This window comes from Calypte anna, chromosome 15 (assembly GCF_003957555.1).
Source record: "Calypte anna isolate BGI_N300 chromosome 15, bCalAnn1_v1.p, whole genome shotgun sequence".
Lineage (NCBI taxonomy): Eukaryota > Metazoa > Chordata > Aves > Apodiformes > Trochilidae > Calypte > Calypte anna.
In genome coordinates, this window is record NC_044261.1 from 9,846,516 (window position 1) to 9,863,263 (window position 16,748).

Below are 16,748 nucleotides of genomic sequence, written 5' to 3' on the forward strand. Positions count from 1 at the left end.
ATCAACACAACCTGCTCACCAACCATCACTCCCCTCTCACACTATCTTACCACACTACCAGGAAAGCTCTTCTGTCCACAGAACCTGTCCTAAATGATGTCAAGAGCACCACACATTCTGAGTTCTGTTACTGGCAGATTCAGCTTTACCCATAGCCAGGGTAGGTGCAGAGAGAACAACCATAACCAAAGCCCAGGTGGTAGCAGTGGAGCTGGTAGAGAAAAGGTCTGAGTGGAACAGGGAGAAGCCCTGCCCCAGCACTGAGAAGTCTCAGTGCTCCCCACCCACTCTGCTGAGGTGCACTCTCCACCTCCAGCACCAGGGGACTCAGTGTAATGGGAGGGGAGGAACCCACAGTGGAAAGCTATGAGGTGATTCTGGACTCAGACAAGGTCAATGTCAATATAAACTCTCACATGGGGAAGAATATTAGGTTTAAAGCCTCATCAGGTATCACAAAAAGGCTGTTATTTATAACCACCCAAGCTTTTCTATGCCAATAAACCAGCAGGACAACCACATCCTGGAACCAGATAGTGGAACACCCATTATGTGTTTTGGCAGGGTTATTTCCTCATCTGTTTGAGTGTGTATCTTCTGTTTTTAGCATCTTTATTTTGGTAAAAAAGAAAATGTTCATGAGCTATTACCCCTTTATTAGTCTTTTTTTTCTAGATGAAGCAATTGTTTTAATCCTGCACACAGATTTTTCAAGTTCCTAAATATCACAACCACAATGTTCTCTAACTGGAGGGCCCAGTGTAAACAGAGCTCCAGATGAGGCCACGAAGAGTTATGCACACATACTTTCTTTTCTTCATCCACACATTAAAGATAAAACTCTGCTGATTTCCCCTGGTGCTCTTGTAGCTGCTGCATTGTAACACCCTACCTTTCATCTTTATTTCCACTCTCTTACACACCTTTTAAACTGAATATACCTTGCAGCTTTTGAGTGGTGCTCTTTGCTCTGCAGGCAGAAAAGCCTGATGTAATGGTAACACTGTACACTGGCTCAGAGATAAACTAAGCCAACAGCCTTAGGGTGCAAGCTTCATTAATCGACCTGCAAAGAGGTTTCAGCTTCCCCTTCTTTGAAGTGAAGTGCCATGCACAAAGGAGGCCCTGAATTTGCTAAGATTATACAGCTGATTGTTCTTTGAATGAGGCATTAGAAGAAGAAAATAGTATGACAGTTTCAGGGAATATGTCTATTTCCAGGTGGATACCAGGGCTCAATCAGAACTCAGTGGACTTTTTTAACTTCTCTTGGGCCAGGAGGAACCTCTGTATTTATTTCAGTCTGGCAAGAAACTCTCTGGGACCAAAGAGTTACAGGACAGTTATCTTCCTTGAGGGAGCAGGGGCAGGGTAATCTTGTTAGTCACAGCCTGCACACTCAAGACACAGAGAACTGGCTGATACAATATGTGCAAGGAGGTGGCAATGGGGAAGAAATCCATTGAAGGTGCCATGTCCTGGCCTTACCTCACAAAGAACAATCCCAAATGAAAAGATGTCCACTGTCTCATCGTAGCTCTGTCCTGCAAGAAGCAAGACATTCAGCTGTGTAACAGACAGCTCCCCATCCACCCACACCAAGAGCTGCCAGTCCAAATTTTAACTAAGCCTATTCACTGGAGGGCTCTAAAAGAAGACAAAGTGAGGCTTAAGAGCTAAATCAGTTGTCCCAAGATATATACCAACTGCATCTTCCTATACACTGCCATCACATATTTTGACTCCACTTCTTTCTTTCTTGCTGAGGGATTAAGGGACAAGACAGAGAAGCCTTGTGTATCAGAGGCCTCAGCAAATGCTAAGGGTAACTATGGAAAGCTTCTGCCCATGCCCATCAATTGCTGTTCTAGTGCATCTCTCTGGTGCACTGAGTCAGAGTTCAGCTTCCCCAGCAGACAGCAAGTGCCCAGTCCCTGCTGCAGTGACTGCAGTGATAATAAATTACACACTAGCAGCACTTTGAATCTGGGAAGGGAGACTGGCTCCAAGCATGCCATTATCAGCTTACAGACACACCCATCTCGAGCCAGTATCTGGTAAACAGCCTTGCTTTCAGAGGTGATGTCAGACTATGCTCTTGCTGTTCTCTTGACAAATGCTAGGTCTGAGATGGGCTCTGAGAAGCAGCCTCAGACTCCAGCAGGGCCTGTGAGCCTTGAGAGAAGAAAAAACCAACAGTACATGAGAAAGCAACATGGAGAAGGTTGAGTTGGGGGATAGAAGCCAAATCTTCCCTTCCCTGGCTGACTGTGCTGGACAATAGCAATACCATAGCCATGAAGAATACTGCTATCAGACCCAAAAGATCACCTTGGCTGGTGCAAAGGCTTATCAGGCCAAGGGAAGTGCAGCTGGGGTACCTGTGTGTATAAATAAGCTTACATATTAGCAGGTCTAAAACCATATGCTCTAATAGGTTTGATTGTTACTAGGGTCCAGAAGCTTTCAGTAATCCTATCATCCCTACACCTTTTCACCTCACCTGCACCCTGCTATCAGCACCTCACCATTGAGCATCTCGGGGGCCATCCAGTAGGGGTTGCCAACCACCGTGTAGCGCTTCTTCCTGTCGCTCTTGCGGAGGGTTCGTTTCTTGGCAGAAGGCTTCTCCAAAGTGGGCTTTTTCCTTTCCTCCACAATCAGCCGAGACAGACCGAAGTCAGCCACCACCACCGTCTTATCCTGCACAAGGAATTCAGGAAAAGCCACTGATTCCTTTCAGTTCCCTTCAGGAGCAAAGAAGTTCCCTTGCCATCCCCCTTCCATCTGAGCTGGAGGAGCTGGACCGCAATTCCTGTTCACTATCAACTACATTTAAGGGCAGCTATCAAGGTTTCTTGCAGCCAGATGAGCATAGCAAGCTGTCCAAACAGGTGTAAGACATCCAATTCACAATCCCAACTCCTCATTTGCTTTATTATCTGATTTCCTGTGTGGTTGTTAACGCTAATCTCCTCTATTTCGCTTGGGCAAGGGCAAACCTGGACCTTCCCTTTCAGACCTTCCCATTCTACCTGGCTGGGAGTTAACTTAGACTTTCATCCTGGATTGTCTGAAGCCTACACACTGACCTCATATCTCAGTCAAATGAACAAGGGCAAGAGAATGAAGCTACACAAAAATCTTGTGACCTAGCATTTTACAAAGAGAAAGCACACACATTTGCATGCACTTTCCTATTTGTCTGAGTCCTAAGTGCCAATTAAAAAAAGCCATCAAATGGTTAAAAGAACAGAAGCAGCTGTAGAGAACATTTCATAGCTGAGATAAAGAACAGAGCTGTACTAACTCTCCTAATGTGACTGTTAATAGGAGATGCTACCACAGGAAAGGGGGTAAAGAGAACAGAACAAAGAAACAGTGAAAGCTCCATCAGACTGGAAAATCCTATGTGAAGATGAAGCTCCCTTGATTAGGGCACTAAAAGCCTCCCTGAAATCAGTTCCACTCTGACAAAAGGGAACACCATGTGGAGAAAACCAAGGGAAGAGGACAACAAGGAGGGGAGCAGCACGCTGTGGGGAGAGGTGTAACTCACCAACTTGATTAGGCAGTTGTGTGAATTCAGGTCTCTGTGAATGATGCACATGGAGTGCAAGTAAGCCTGGAACAGAGGGAGAAAATTTGGTGTTAGGGGTTCCCAAATGAGTAGGTCCCTTCACAGCTACAGACCTCAACAACCAGTAGCAAGTAGTCAGGGAGCATCCACAACCCCTCATACACCACCCTGCTGAAGCAGCTAACCCTGACCCTGTGATGAGGGAACAGTCCAACTCACCATCCCAGAGGCAATTCCTTTGGCAAAGCTGACCTTCTGCTGCCATGGAAACGGGTCCTGAAAGACAAGTCCTCAATGATCAGAGACTATCTTACCAACCAGCTGGTGACAGCAATTCCTCTGCATCAGGGACTCCTGCAGCTGTCAGAGAAATATGATACAGCCCCAGGAAGAAGGCGCTTCCTGCCTCAGGCCACCCACAGCTAAGCAGCAGCTTTTCCACACAGCTCAGAAGAAGACCAACAACAAGCACCATAATAAGGCTGATACAACCAACAGCCTTGTTGAACAGAGCCCTACCAGGCTTCCATACTCACTGCATTGCGGAGGAAGTCCTTCAGGGTGCCCCCCTCAATGTACTCAGTGAGGAGATTCAGCTTCTTGTCCTTGTACAGAACACCGATGAACTTCAGGACATTGGGGTGATCCAGGCTGCGCATCACTTTCACCTGGGAAGCAGAGTGAAAGAAGGGGAGAATGGAACAAGTCCTGACAGACTGGCTCTGTGGTGGCAAGCACTCCCATGCTGTAGGTCCCCTCCAGGAATCACACCATATACTCAAACCCCAACCTTAGGGCAGTCAATTAACTGTTGCCTTTCCATTTTCACACTGCAGTTAACCTGATCTTAGGCTTTGAGATGCACACCCTTGAATCTGGCTAACTTTTAAGTGACAGGACCTCTCTTCAGGGCAGCTATCTGGTCTGTGCTGCATGTGTCAGGGCTGGAACAGCAGCGTCAGGTGTTTAAGAAGCTGCCTTTAAGCTCAATCTGACTGTGAAAAACATGGTAGGCAGCCACTAAGAAAACAGGTTAGCTTAAATATAGTAGGAGTCTCAAATATCTTACTGATATTTACCCTCATCGTTTGTATTTATGTGCAAGGCTCAAGGGATAAATCCTTTATGTATTGCACAGCTTAATTTGCCTCAGACTCAGACTGCTTTTTATCATTGAAAAATTAATGAACTCAGAGCTGAAGCCATGTCTATTGCTCAGTGTGAGTCACACTTCACTGCAGCAAACATTCAGCTTGTGTCAGCTTTTCCCTGTGTGATGCTTCCCTCCTCAGCACCTTGGTTCCTGCCAGGCTGCTGGCATGATCACTGTCTTTCTGGAGAAGATGGAAGAGAGAACACTACAGTTCCACCACAAAAGCGCAGAAGCTTTTTGAAAACTTGTTCCTACCTCTGTCAAGAAAGTCTTCTGTGTTTCCTCATCACAACGAATCAGCTCCTTCATCACCATCACCTTTCCTGTTGCTTTGTGAGTTACCTGTTGGAAACAGACACTACAACTACAGGCAAGGCTCAAGAACACATCACTCCAATGCTCTTGCAAATCTTCTGAAAGAGAGGGTAAGATTCCCCTCCATCCAGATAGGAATATAGATGGGAGAAAATTCAGAGACCAGGGATCTCTAGAAAACTTCATAAAATTTCTCCTTTCAGGTGTCTTACAAGCTTATAAAACTTAATCATGTGCCAGTGGGACTGGAACATACAGGCTGTTCAGTTAGGGCAGGAAGCAGTTATTTTACCATGCTCCTTGGGAAAGAGCTTATTGCTACCTGCAAGGAATGTGCCAGAATGGTGGCTAACACAAAGAAATCCCCCATAAGCATCAGGCAATAAATTCCCTGGCTCTTGACATGAAAAGAAAGTTCAGTTCCTCAAGAGCTGTTTTCCTGTACCCAACTAGTTCCTGGCATTTTAGTGTGTTTCTTCTAATCAGCTCTGCCTTGCTTGCATGAGTGAGTAGAAACAGTTTACACTCTGATGTGCAGGTTATCCTGGAAATCCTCTCCCCTTCAGTTATTTAACTTGGACAGCTCAGTCTTTCTAAGGTCTCCAAGTAACTAAACAACCACCCTCTCTCTAGGAACAGAAGGGAAATATTCTGACCAGATACAGTACTTGTTGTTGAGAACAGTCAGTCTGAAGCTCAGGAAATGTGTCACTTTTTTGCCTTGTACCCTTTAAAATAAAAAGCCTTTCAGAAAACCTCCAAAACTGCAATCCAGAGGACAAGACCCCGTTATAGTATTTAGGAAGCTTATGAGCTCTTGCAAACACTGTGACACATTAGTTCTGTTTGGAACCATGGGACATAGCAAGGCTGATATAGGTGGAATACAAATGCATGGAACAACACAGAAGAGGCAAGAAGACTCTTTTTCTCCTGTCTGAAATCACGCACCATTTACAAGCAGCGAGCCAGGGAACACTGCACATTTCAGCCAGGGACATGAAAGCCAGGGACATTTAATACCCAAAGATAAAGGGAAGTGAAGAGACAAAGACAAGACAAGGCTCAGTGGAATTCTTAAGCTGACATAGCAGCAAAACTGAAACAAGTGTCATGATGAAACTCTAAGAGGGCAATTTTAACTCCCAGAGCATGCACCAGAACAGGATGGCTATCAGGTAATTTGAACAGAAAAGAAATGCCTTTGTGCCATTAACTTTGGGGATGCAGATGAGAAAAGCATGCGACAGAGGAAAGGTTCTGCTTACCTGGACCTGTTATTTCTCTATGAGCAGAGAAGAAGAGAAATATGCTCATTAGTATGGATCAAAAGCACTGGGTCCATCGTGCTGGATCGCCACCTCCCACAGAAGCATGAGATGAATATGGTGGCTGAACAGCTGAAGTTTACACAGGTGTAAGGAGACAAGCCCTATAACATGTTGGATAGCAATTTGAGGATCTGAGTGCTATACTGAGGAGCTCACAGCACCTTGGTAAGGCAGAGAAAGCCAACCCTTTGATGCTGTCAGGGATGCTACAAGAGGAGCTGTTGAAGGACCCCCAGTTAAGACAGGAGACCTTGCATATAAGAGAACTGCTATTAATGGAGATTTTAATTAAGAGAAAGTCATGCAAGACCTGACCACTACCACCACACTGACAAGCCATTTAGGCTCTGCTAGGGGTTCAGAGATGGTCACTAAAACAGCCAGACAAACCTTCAAGCATGGCACACTACACGTGGGTGAGCAGTGCTGTCCTGGGGAGTTGAATGTACCTCTTCATAACAAAGATGGTTGTAAAAGAAGTCTAGTTTGTTCCTCATCTTCCCCACCTCACCCAGGTGGTTGCTGTGATAAAGGCACTCTGGAACTCTAAATCTAGCTTGGGAGAGATGAGTATGTATGGCCAAGGTTGACATTCAGAGGGGACAAGGCCAAAACTGCCTGCAGCCAGAGACAGTCATGCTCAGGTGATGGAATAAAAGAATGGATCTCGCTGAACAAACCAGATGAGTTCCAAGAGCAATCACTATCAGCAGGGCAAAGGTTGCTGAGAGAGTGGTGAAGGATCATAAGACAGGCAGACATTGCTGTAATTGTAATAAATTATGGGGACCTCTCTCACCTTGATTGCTTGTCCAAAAAATCCTTTTCCTAGCACTTCACCATGAATCAGGTCGCAGGGCCGGAAGATTTGCTGGGAGCAGCTAGAAGAGGAACGCAGGGATTCGGAGCGGCTGATGTCACGGCTCAGGAGGAGAGGTTCCTTTGGAGAACTGGGGCCAGGAGACTTAGAGATGCTGTTACTTCGCCTAGGAAATGAAGAGACAGGATGATCAGGGAAGCTTCTAGGAAATTGTGTCCCATCACAAGCTCCTAAAGGACTAGTTTCTAGATGTGTTTCTTCATATTTCAAAAGCCAGATGCTCTCCTGGCACCATGGAAGCTCTTTACAGACCCAGGGAAGCTTCCAAGTCAGAACTGCCTAACAACACACCTGCACCATCAGTCAGAGGTGAAGCTCTGCAACCAGGAAGTGTGAACATGCAGCACTTGCTACATCTAAACAAAGATTAAAATACTGGTAAATGACTAAATGAGCAACTGAGTTCCCCAGTCTAGGACGAAGAGATTTTTCCTGGATCCCAGGTCTCAGATATTTTCCCTTTATGGACACATTCTTCCCCAGGCACTTAAGACTGGTACAAATCTGATCTTTACATTTTCTTACTGTAAAACTTGATAGCTTTTCTATATTAAAAGTAGAGCTCCTTATTTTCATTAGGGGAAGTTTGCTATTCTGTGAGGGAATGAAGAGAGTATGTGTCAGCAGCAGAAGCTAAAGCTCTCCACTACTTCACCAATGATTTAGACCAGGGCTCAGGTCAGAGGTGAGCCACATCCCTGCCCTCCCTTGCAATTGCAGCACAGAGAGAGCCCAGGCAGGCAGCACAGGGCAAAGGCACACTAGGTCAGAGACAGTGCTTCCCAGCCCTTACCTGAGGGAGCGCCGTCGGAGCGTTCCTTCCAGATTCTCCTTGATATCCAGTGGAGAGAGGGAGCGTGGGGAAATGGGTGGCTTTATGTGAGTGGGTAAACGGGAGTCCAAACGCAGCCTGTCCAAGCGCTGTGAGACAGGGTCGTGCTCTATCAGCAGCTGAAGTGTCTGGCTTGTCTTGCGAATCAAGTCCTCCACCTGCAACCAAACCAAAGAGAAACGTGTCTGCACGTTCATCCCTACCATCAGCCTGAGTCCTATGGGTGTACAGTGATGAAAACCAGAAAAACTGTAGGAAGACAGATGGGAAGGAAGCTTCAAAACAGAACTCTACCCACCTCCTCCACCTGTAAGGTACGAATAGGAGCTCCATTGATCTCCAGGATACGATCAGCAGGGTGGATGGCATTTCGGACATCTGGGCTGATGTGCATCCTGTTAACTCTAAAAATGGGAATTATAGTGCGTGTATGAAGTCAGTTTAGCCTAAACATATTTATAAAAATATGTTTGATTTCCTTCCTATTAGTATTCTGAAGAAACCCAGTGCTAATCTATCAACACAGGGAGCTACCATTAGAACAAGTGCTTAGGGCTAAGTTGGTTTGGGGAGAGCTCTTCATTAGCCCAATGGCAAGAATGGATAGTCCATCACAATTCACCAAATGTTTTGTGTTCAGTGAAGGAGACAGCACTGAGAAATAAAGTTACCAATTAAGGTACTCACAAGAGTGAAATGGAGGCCAAACTTAAATGGCTATTAGCCAACTTACATCCCTGTTGTGCCAAGACAGATCCCTTCTGCAGTTAAGTCCACTGGCAGGACAGCAGCACTGCAGAAGTTTCACCAGCTCCCTCTGCACAGATATGTACCTTGCACACATCCTTGTCATACTCACTCTTTCACCTGGACACCAGTGGCATAGCTGGAGCAGCCACCTTCAACAGACACAGAGAAGCCCCTCTTGCCATCAGTAGCTGCTGGCATGGAGATGAGGGTCAGTGTGTAAGGCAGCTGCTCACGCAGAGACTCAGTAGAGTGTTTTTCTATCATCGGTGTCAGCACAATCTGGTTATGGCATTTTCCACTAGAAGAAGTGAAGAAAGTCATTATGGCAGTGTCGTATCCCTCCCTGCCCAACTCACACTTCCATATTCTCCCATTGACCACAAGCTGTGGTTTTTAGTGTGTACTCCATTCCTTCCTCCCTCCCTCAAAAAGCGGCTTCCAGGAATTCCTTAGTGGAGCATTCAGCTCCCTCTTACCAGTAGAGAGTGGAATGCTGCACGAGTGCGTACGTGTCCCCATCTTCAATGATCACTTTGCAGCTCATACAAGCAAAGCACTCGGGGTGATACTTGTATTCGCCAGCCACCTACAGACATAAGAGGGAGTAGCTTAGCAGGGCCAGAATGCATCAGCAGATGCAGCTTTCCTCTCTCATTAATATAATCATTCAGATCTCAAATCCAAGTAGCAGTTTTTTACAGGAGAGTTATATTAGCCCATTCTATCTCTCCTGAGCCCCATCCTTGCCACCTTATTTGCAGAACTTCTCTGAAGCAAACATGTCAACATGCAAAGCAAAGCTTGCATGACAGGAAACTGCTATATTTGGCAGCTGCTCAGCTATCAAAAATAGTTAATAGTCTGCTGCAGACTAGTAAACAAGATATTAAACCTTCCTGTTCAGTTGCTCTTGGCAAGATAACTAACGTTATGCCTGAATTAATAAAGCTGAAAGAGTTTTTACTTTTGGCAGACAGGCAATGCACAAATTCGGATACTTTACCAGCCAGCTAACAGGAAAAAAAAGAAAAAAAGAAAAAAAAAAAGTGAGCTGAAACTGAGACAGCAAAATACCTTTAAAGAATATTTTTATTCATGGATCTGTTTTTCTGTTTCTCTTATGAGAACTGCCCTTATTGACAGTCTTTTGCAAAGACTTGTGCATTCATTGTCTGCACTTTTCTCAGGAAGTCTCTTTGAGGTAGCAATCATATTCCTGAGTACCATGCTGCTTTTATTTAGGCTCTAGAAAAAGAATGGTTATGTTTAATTCTTAACAGCTTTAAAGGTTAAATATTTGCAAGAATGTGGCAAGGAGGGGAACATTTAGGTGAGCCTCATATTGTGCAGGCAGTGTTCAGTGTTTCAAAGCAATTGGGGCTAATATTACTTCAAGACACCATAAGCCAGAAAACCACTCTGGCCCCAGTCCAGGTGAGACTTGAATGGCAACCTTCCCCAAGCCAGAACCTGCTGCTTATCCTGAGCTGAGAGGTTTGACTCTGCAGTGGAAAATCACCCCATGGAGACACTGAGCACTGTGCTACAGAAACTGAACAGATGTCTGCTCAACCACCTTCCTATTTCTCATGCCAGTGCATTTCAGCACCTTACTTCCTTTGTTCATACTCTTCAGATCCTCACAACTCCTTCCTTTAAGAATTATCCCCACATTCAAAATTAATCCCTATCTAGAAGATGTGCACATAAGCTTCTTTTCTAATCTCTGATTAGAGATTATAGAGTCGTGAAGACATTATTACCTTCAGTGTATTTGGTTATCTGAATAGCTAAGGCAACTCCCAACCAAGTTTGAGGAGTTGGAGACAGGCATGTCCTGCCTGCAGGCAGGAGTCCTTCAGAGTCCTTACCATCACAGGTCCAGTCATCAGCAGAGAGCAGCCATGGCAGGATTCCCCAAATTTCCCCCAGTAGTCTTTGTGACAGTACAGCTTCCCATCTTTCTCATAGTACCAGTTAGTGAGGGGATCCTGACATTCAGAGCACCTTGAAGGAAACAAAGGAATAAGGTTCCAGTTGGCAACAAGTCACAGATCAATGTAAAAGCTCCTCTTCCACAGGGAGAAAACAATCAGCAGGTCTTCTAGCTGCAGTTGTACTAAACCCCTCCATTTTCCAGTGCTTTTTCCACTGTGGATCAGCACCAAACTGAAGGTTTGTAAGGAGAGGTGGTATCAACCAATATAAAGGAAAAGACAAGCTTCTAAAATTGAAAACAAATCCCATCCATTTATTAACACACATCAGTGAGTTTATAAACTCTGCCTTATAAATTTTGCTCCTCTACTTTCTCCCTCCTTCCTGGATCCAGGCTTACTGCTGCAGAGTTGCCTAGCACACAGACAGCTCTGCTGTGTTTCTGTTTTGTGCCTCCATAGCATCTCACTATCCTGTGCAGAGCACTTGTCTCCTCAGCCACTTTAGGATGGGGTGCAGGGAGGCAGGATCCACTTCTCCATACAAAGCAAAGCCAGTTTTGCACCAATCTTTGTGGAAAGACTTTCAATTCTTCTGTAAGACCTCTCTCCCAGAAGGTCAATGCAGCACTATACATCTGGGGGACAGTTTTCAAAGCAGTTCATCCTTTGAGCTCCAAATACTTACTGCATCCACCAATTAACTTAGAGAAAAATCTTCCACCTCTACCCCCAATTGCTCTCACTTTCTTTCTGCTGATAACAGCATGAGGAAAAAACCAAGCCAAACCAATCAATTAACCAAAAACCAAACCAAACCAAACCAAACTTTTTATCTGATTTTTTCAAGGGAGTCTCAATATCCTTCACATAGTGAAGAAGAATGTCAGCTCCCATTTCAACAAGCAACTATTATTAATCCTCTACATGCCCCCGCCCCAAGAAACAAACAACTCCCCTCCCTACTATAGAAGGTATCATTTTAGCAAATCACAAGCAGAACCCAGAACTTCAGGCTTCCTGAACACAGAGTAATCCTGCCTCAGCAGGAAGCACTGGGCAAGGGAGTTTAGCTTCTGCAGAACAGAGGTGTGACTTAATAGAGAGTTAAGACACAGACAGCAGTTGCATCACTAAAGATTATTCTATTAGCCCTGGGCAGCAGGTTCTCAGACTTTAAAAGGAAAATTAGTCTGGTACTGGCCATATCTGAGTGCAGAATCCAAGGCAGGTTAGTCACGAATAACTGGTTCAAAGATCCTCAATGCCATGGTCAGTACAATGCTTTCCCAAAGGTGGAAGGAAAAGTTTCTCCTGCCCCTCACACAACTGTCTCAGTTACTACACTGAGGGGAACCCTTTTGTACCAGGGTTTAGGTGGGCATGGGCCTTCCTGGGCCACAGGCTTCTCTACAGCCCCAGATACACTGAAATCAGCTACTGGCAGTGGAGGGTTGCTTTTAACATGCTCCCAGGTGTAAGATGAGAGTTACTGTTGACTTCACCTTTCACAAGCTTCCTGAAAGCATTTTTGTGCCAAAGACATTCCTTGTGAACTCCACCAGCTTGTAATGAGTGTGCTGATATGAGAAGCTGGTCGTGCTCCAACATGGAGAGCTATTTGCTCCATCTCAAGAGACTGCAAAGATTTTAGGGGAAAACACACCTCATGAGGTATTTGGTGCCATACCCTACCCTCAGGAAAATCACTCCTTCTAATGTATTTAGCTTTTGTAGTGTTCGTTCTCCCAGCTGAGGAGCTTCAAATCCTGCCCTCCCCTTCCTCAGTGATGGGAAAGAACTCCAGCACGTGCAACAAGTCCTGACAATTTTGTCTGAGGCAGGGGAAACCATAACTTAACATTTCTGTAAGTGGGACATGCATCATTACAGCCTTGGGGCACTGTCACAGTTACACCCTGCTCATGGTATGCAAGAGACCTAGAGGGCATTGCAATGCATTTTGCCTTCAACCACTGGGCTTTGGCTTGCAGTAAATACCCCATGCTTAATGATCAAATAGGTGAGTGGGAGGGAGAAAAGAGCAAGTGGAGGCTAACAGCAAAGATTACTATCACCTTGTGGCAGGAACATCTGGCTCAGCATGGGCAAATCGGATGCCTCAGACTTAACCAGCTTCTGCATGCATGCCTGTACCAGTGTGTGCTCCCAGGTGATTACATCTTCAAACATGGAGCTGTGATCAGACCTGCACTTGGGATTCAGACAGCAATACTGGAGACTGCTCCACCAGGACTTCAAGGCTTGGCTTTCTAAGTTCTCTCCAACCATGTGAGTTATTTATTTGTTTTTAAACACAACACTTTCCATTCCTTACCCCTCCCTCTGCAATTTCACCTTCAGTCATTCCTTTTTCTCCTTAAGACAATCTAAAACTTCTGTAAAACAACTGCAATTCCATTTAGACAGGCTCCAGATGATTACTTACACTTGTCTTCCCTTTGCCTTTCCCCTACTTCTTCATGGTTTGATTCCAGCCTTACAGCATTTTGAATAGTTTGCTTCCATCCGGAAATAAGCACTGGTATCTAATTTGCAACACACCCATAGCAAAATGAAGGTGAGGAGGTGGAGCCAGCAAGCAGTTAGTTCTTTGCTATGCAATTAAACAAATCTGGGCAGGACGTGTTTGGAGCTTATGGCTCAGAACCCCACCCAGGGCAGTGAGGCAACAGGAACAAAGCAACCAGCTCCAGAGAGGCAAGATGCTGGTAGTGGCTCTAACTGGCTATGTCCTTAATCACTGCCAGCAAGGGGATATGGCTATGGCCCACATGGCCAAGCATCATCTTGCTACTTACTGTGCATTCTGTAACATAGAAAAGATTTGCATTTAGATTCCAATTAGATTTGCCACGCATGGAAAATTAACTGGCAGGACACAGCTTTAGTTTTAGGACTATTTCACCCAAATTACAAAGGCATCGCATGATTATTCCACATGACTCTCAACAGAAAGAGCAATGTCAGAATATTATCACAGAAGATACAAGGTTATCACTCCTTCCTTTCCCTCCCCAGCAGAGTGTGGGGCATTGCAGCCATTGCCAGGGCTCACATCAGCTGAGGCAGAAAAACAATTACTTCTAGAGGTATTAAGTGAGCTAATCTTTGTCAGTAACCACAACTAAAAGTAAGGAAGATTTCTTGCTCCTCTTTTATGGATTAGAAACCAGTAGATGATTTGCCATTCTTATTACAGAGTAACAAAGCATGGTAATCAAGTTTCTTGGAGGACTGGTAACAGCCACACTCCATGTGTTTCCTCTTGCTGCCCAGCCACCATTTTCAGAGCTTCAGAGCCCTACACTGATTATTACAGTCCTATACATTATGACTCTTCACTTCCCAGCCTTGGCTATAAAGAATAAATAATACTGCCTCCTATAGCCATCCTCAAGGAACCCCAGGCAGCATCTGGGTGCAGTATTCATCCCTGATGCTCTTTAGCACAGCAGGTGCTGAAAGAGTTCACAAATCGCTGCTTGATGGCTACTTGGGCTTTGTGCAGGGGTGGTAGAAGGATCAGGTCACAACAGGTAACCAGCCTGGTTTTCAACGAGATGGAGATTCAATTGATGTGGCATCTCTTTTACATCTAAATGAAAGCCAATACCCTCATGGAAGCAAAGACTTCCCTGGCTCTGAGGAGACAGATCCCTTTGAGAAGGGCTCATTAATAAAATCCACCCCCCACACACACTGTCAGGCTAGATCAGTTAACACCAGACAGGCTCAGAAGAGCTGTGGTTCCAATCCTGCAATTTTGCAGGCAGAGCTGGGGGAGGACAGTCACACAGACTGCAGAATAAAACATAATCCAGCCTGTAGCTAACCCAAAGGCTTCTCACACAGACTTAGCAGAAGTGTGTGCAATGGCTACGTAAGAGACACTAGAAAAGGAAGACCAGATGCCAGAAAACAGACTGAGTATTAGAAGACAGAGTGTTTAAGCTCTGACTGTGCAAAACCATTTCCACACAATAATGTGAAGGTGTATCTATGGCTTAGCATGATGCCCTACAAATGGTACAATCAACGCCTGCTCACTTTCCTTCTTGGGAAAGCAGATGCTGTTTCAGAAAGTAGCCCAAAGAAGCTTAGCAATTGCACAGCAGTATTTACTCCTGTCCTAGATTGTTTTTACAAAAAGAAACCTTCCTCCCAAATCAGCACAAGTATTTGCAGGAACCGGATCAGTATTGAGTAAATCTGAGTGGAGGGAACAGGAGTGAGATAATAAAACTGCAAGCCTTGCCTTTCCCCATCCTTTTACCATATCAGCACATCAGTGTCAGTCCCCTGTGCTCACCCCTACTAAGAATTTTCACTATGGAGATGTAATGCAATCAAAGCTGTATTCTGTAGCTATCACCTTTCTCAGCCCTCACTGTTGGTCCAAGGATGGTTAGTAACACAAACAAAAATATTACAGAAGAATCCTTTCCATGTAAGGGCAGTGTGCTACTTGTCCCTAGTTATCTGCAAAGTACCTGATTTCTTTTCTCAAACAAGATTATGCAGTGCCTCACCCTGAACTCACACCAGCACACCTCACCTCACCCTGCACTGTGCCCAGGCACAAGAAGCTTTGGAAGGGACATAAGCAGCAGCCACCTTGGTAATCTCATTCCTCCCACAGTGGAGCAAAGCACAGGGGCATGAGGTAAAGTGACATGTGCAGTGTTGCTCTGGAAGGGAGCTGCTTGTCTGGGCCACACAGACACTGCCTCACACAGGTGCCATTCCCTCATACCAGAGAGCTGCAAAGACAGTAATAACCATCTTCCCTGTCTCCTCCTTGGAGCAAGACAGGATCCCAGTTTGAGGCTGGCTGTTCTCTGCACACAGGCACTGGTCTTCTTTCTTCATGCCTCACACACCAGCTGCTTCAGATACCACAAAAGGGGGAAAGGAGACTTTAAAAGATCCACTGATAATCCTGCACAAGACTTACCGAAAGGGATCCTTGGGAGCGAAGTAAGCTGGGGCAGACAAGTAACTTCCCATCTTCAGCACTGGATAAACCGGCTCAGCCACAAACTTGTCCAACTGCCTCCAAACAGCTCTGTTCTGCCAACATGGCAGCAGCCACTGCTCATTTAAGCTTGCGCTGATTCAGACAATTCACCTTTCTCTGAAGCTGCCCAAGGACTGCCAGGTCTCTCGGCTGCTCATTGCTTTTCAGATTTTTCCTGGCTCCCACTGCTATAACCATCTTCTCCTGCAGTCAGCACCAGCAGCACTTTGGGAAGGACAGACGCTGCTAACTGGGCTAGCTGGACATCCTCCTGCAGTAGTTCTTCCAAGCTCTGCTGCTTGCTAACTATTGTCAAGTTTTCCTTTCTCTGGTTCCACCCAAGGGTGGGAAGGGAGGAGGAGCCATTGCAGAAGGACAGCGTGTGGCTAGAGGTTGAATAACCTCTACTTCTTCACGAGGGGTGGAGCTTTGATCCAAAGAGGGGCTGCCTTAATCAGTGCTGAAAGATAGCAGCTTTTACCTATGTAAGAGCCAAGGGCATAAACGTGAAACTGCTCCTGGGAGCAGCAGCACATTCTGATGGAGAAGTCAAGGAAGGCAGAAGCTGACAAAGCCAGTGAGCTACATTTCCAAACACATCAAATTAACATCTACTACATACCTACCTAAATCCCCCAGGAGGGATGAACAGGCTTACACTACCATCTCAGTGCCTACAGTCTGTTTATCCTCTTGCAGGAGGTAACCAAGTGTGTTTCACTCAAGAAAAAAATTACTTTCTTTCCAATGCTGTTTTAACAGAGATCATTCCAATCATTTAACCTAACCTCTGGAAGCTGGGGTATAAATCAGCACAGACAAGTATTCCCCCCTGCTTGCAGCACATATAGCTATATCCTTTTGCTTACTCTGAAACCAAGTGTGATCTCTAGTGGCCTAATCAGCCAAAGCTGTCTGCAAGACACTCA

The 16,748-nt window shown here is 45.4% G+C and overlaps 1 protein-coding gene across 1 annotated transcript in view; it reads right to left on the bottom strand.

Annotated features, from left to right (window-relative positions):
• The window catches only part of LIMK2 (LIM domain kinase 2), a 30,015-nt gene that overhangs the window by 3,055 nt on the left and 10,212 nt on the right, over positions 1–16,748 (bottom strand). The window contains exons 3-14 of the mRNA XM_030460688.1: positions 10,713–10,848; positions 9,318–9,427; positions 8,951–9,139; positions 8,390–8,495; positions 8,053–8,249; positions 7,179–7,365; positions 4,989–5,075; positions 4,117–4,248; positions 3,800–3,856; positions 3,560–3,625; positions 2,529–2,703; positions 1,489–1,544 (exon numbers count right to left, since the gene is read on the bottom strand). Of these exons, the coding sequence (XP_030316548.1) occupies positions 1,489–1,544; positions 2,529–2,703; positions 3,560–3,625; positions 3,800–3,856; positions 4,117–4,248; positions 4,989–5,075; positions 7,179–7,365; positions 8,053–8,249; positions 8,390–8,495; positions 8,951–9,139; positions 9,318–9,427; positions 10,713–10,848 (1,498 nt within the window). The remainder of the gene's footprint in view (positions 1–1,488; positions 1,545–2,528; positions 2,704–3,559; positions 3,626–3,799; positions 3,857–4,116; positions 4,249–4,988; positions 5,076–7,178; positions 7,366–8,052; positions 8,250–8,389; positions 8,496–8,950; positions 9,140–9,317; positions 9,428–10,712; positions 10,849–16,748) is intronic.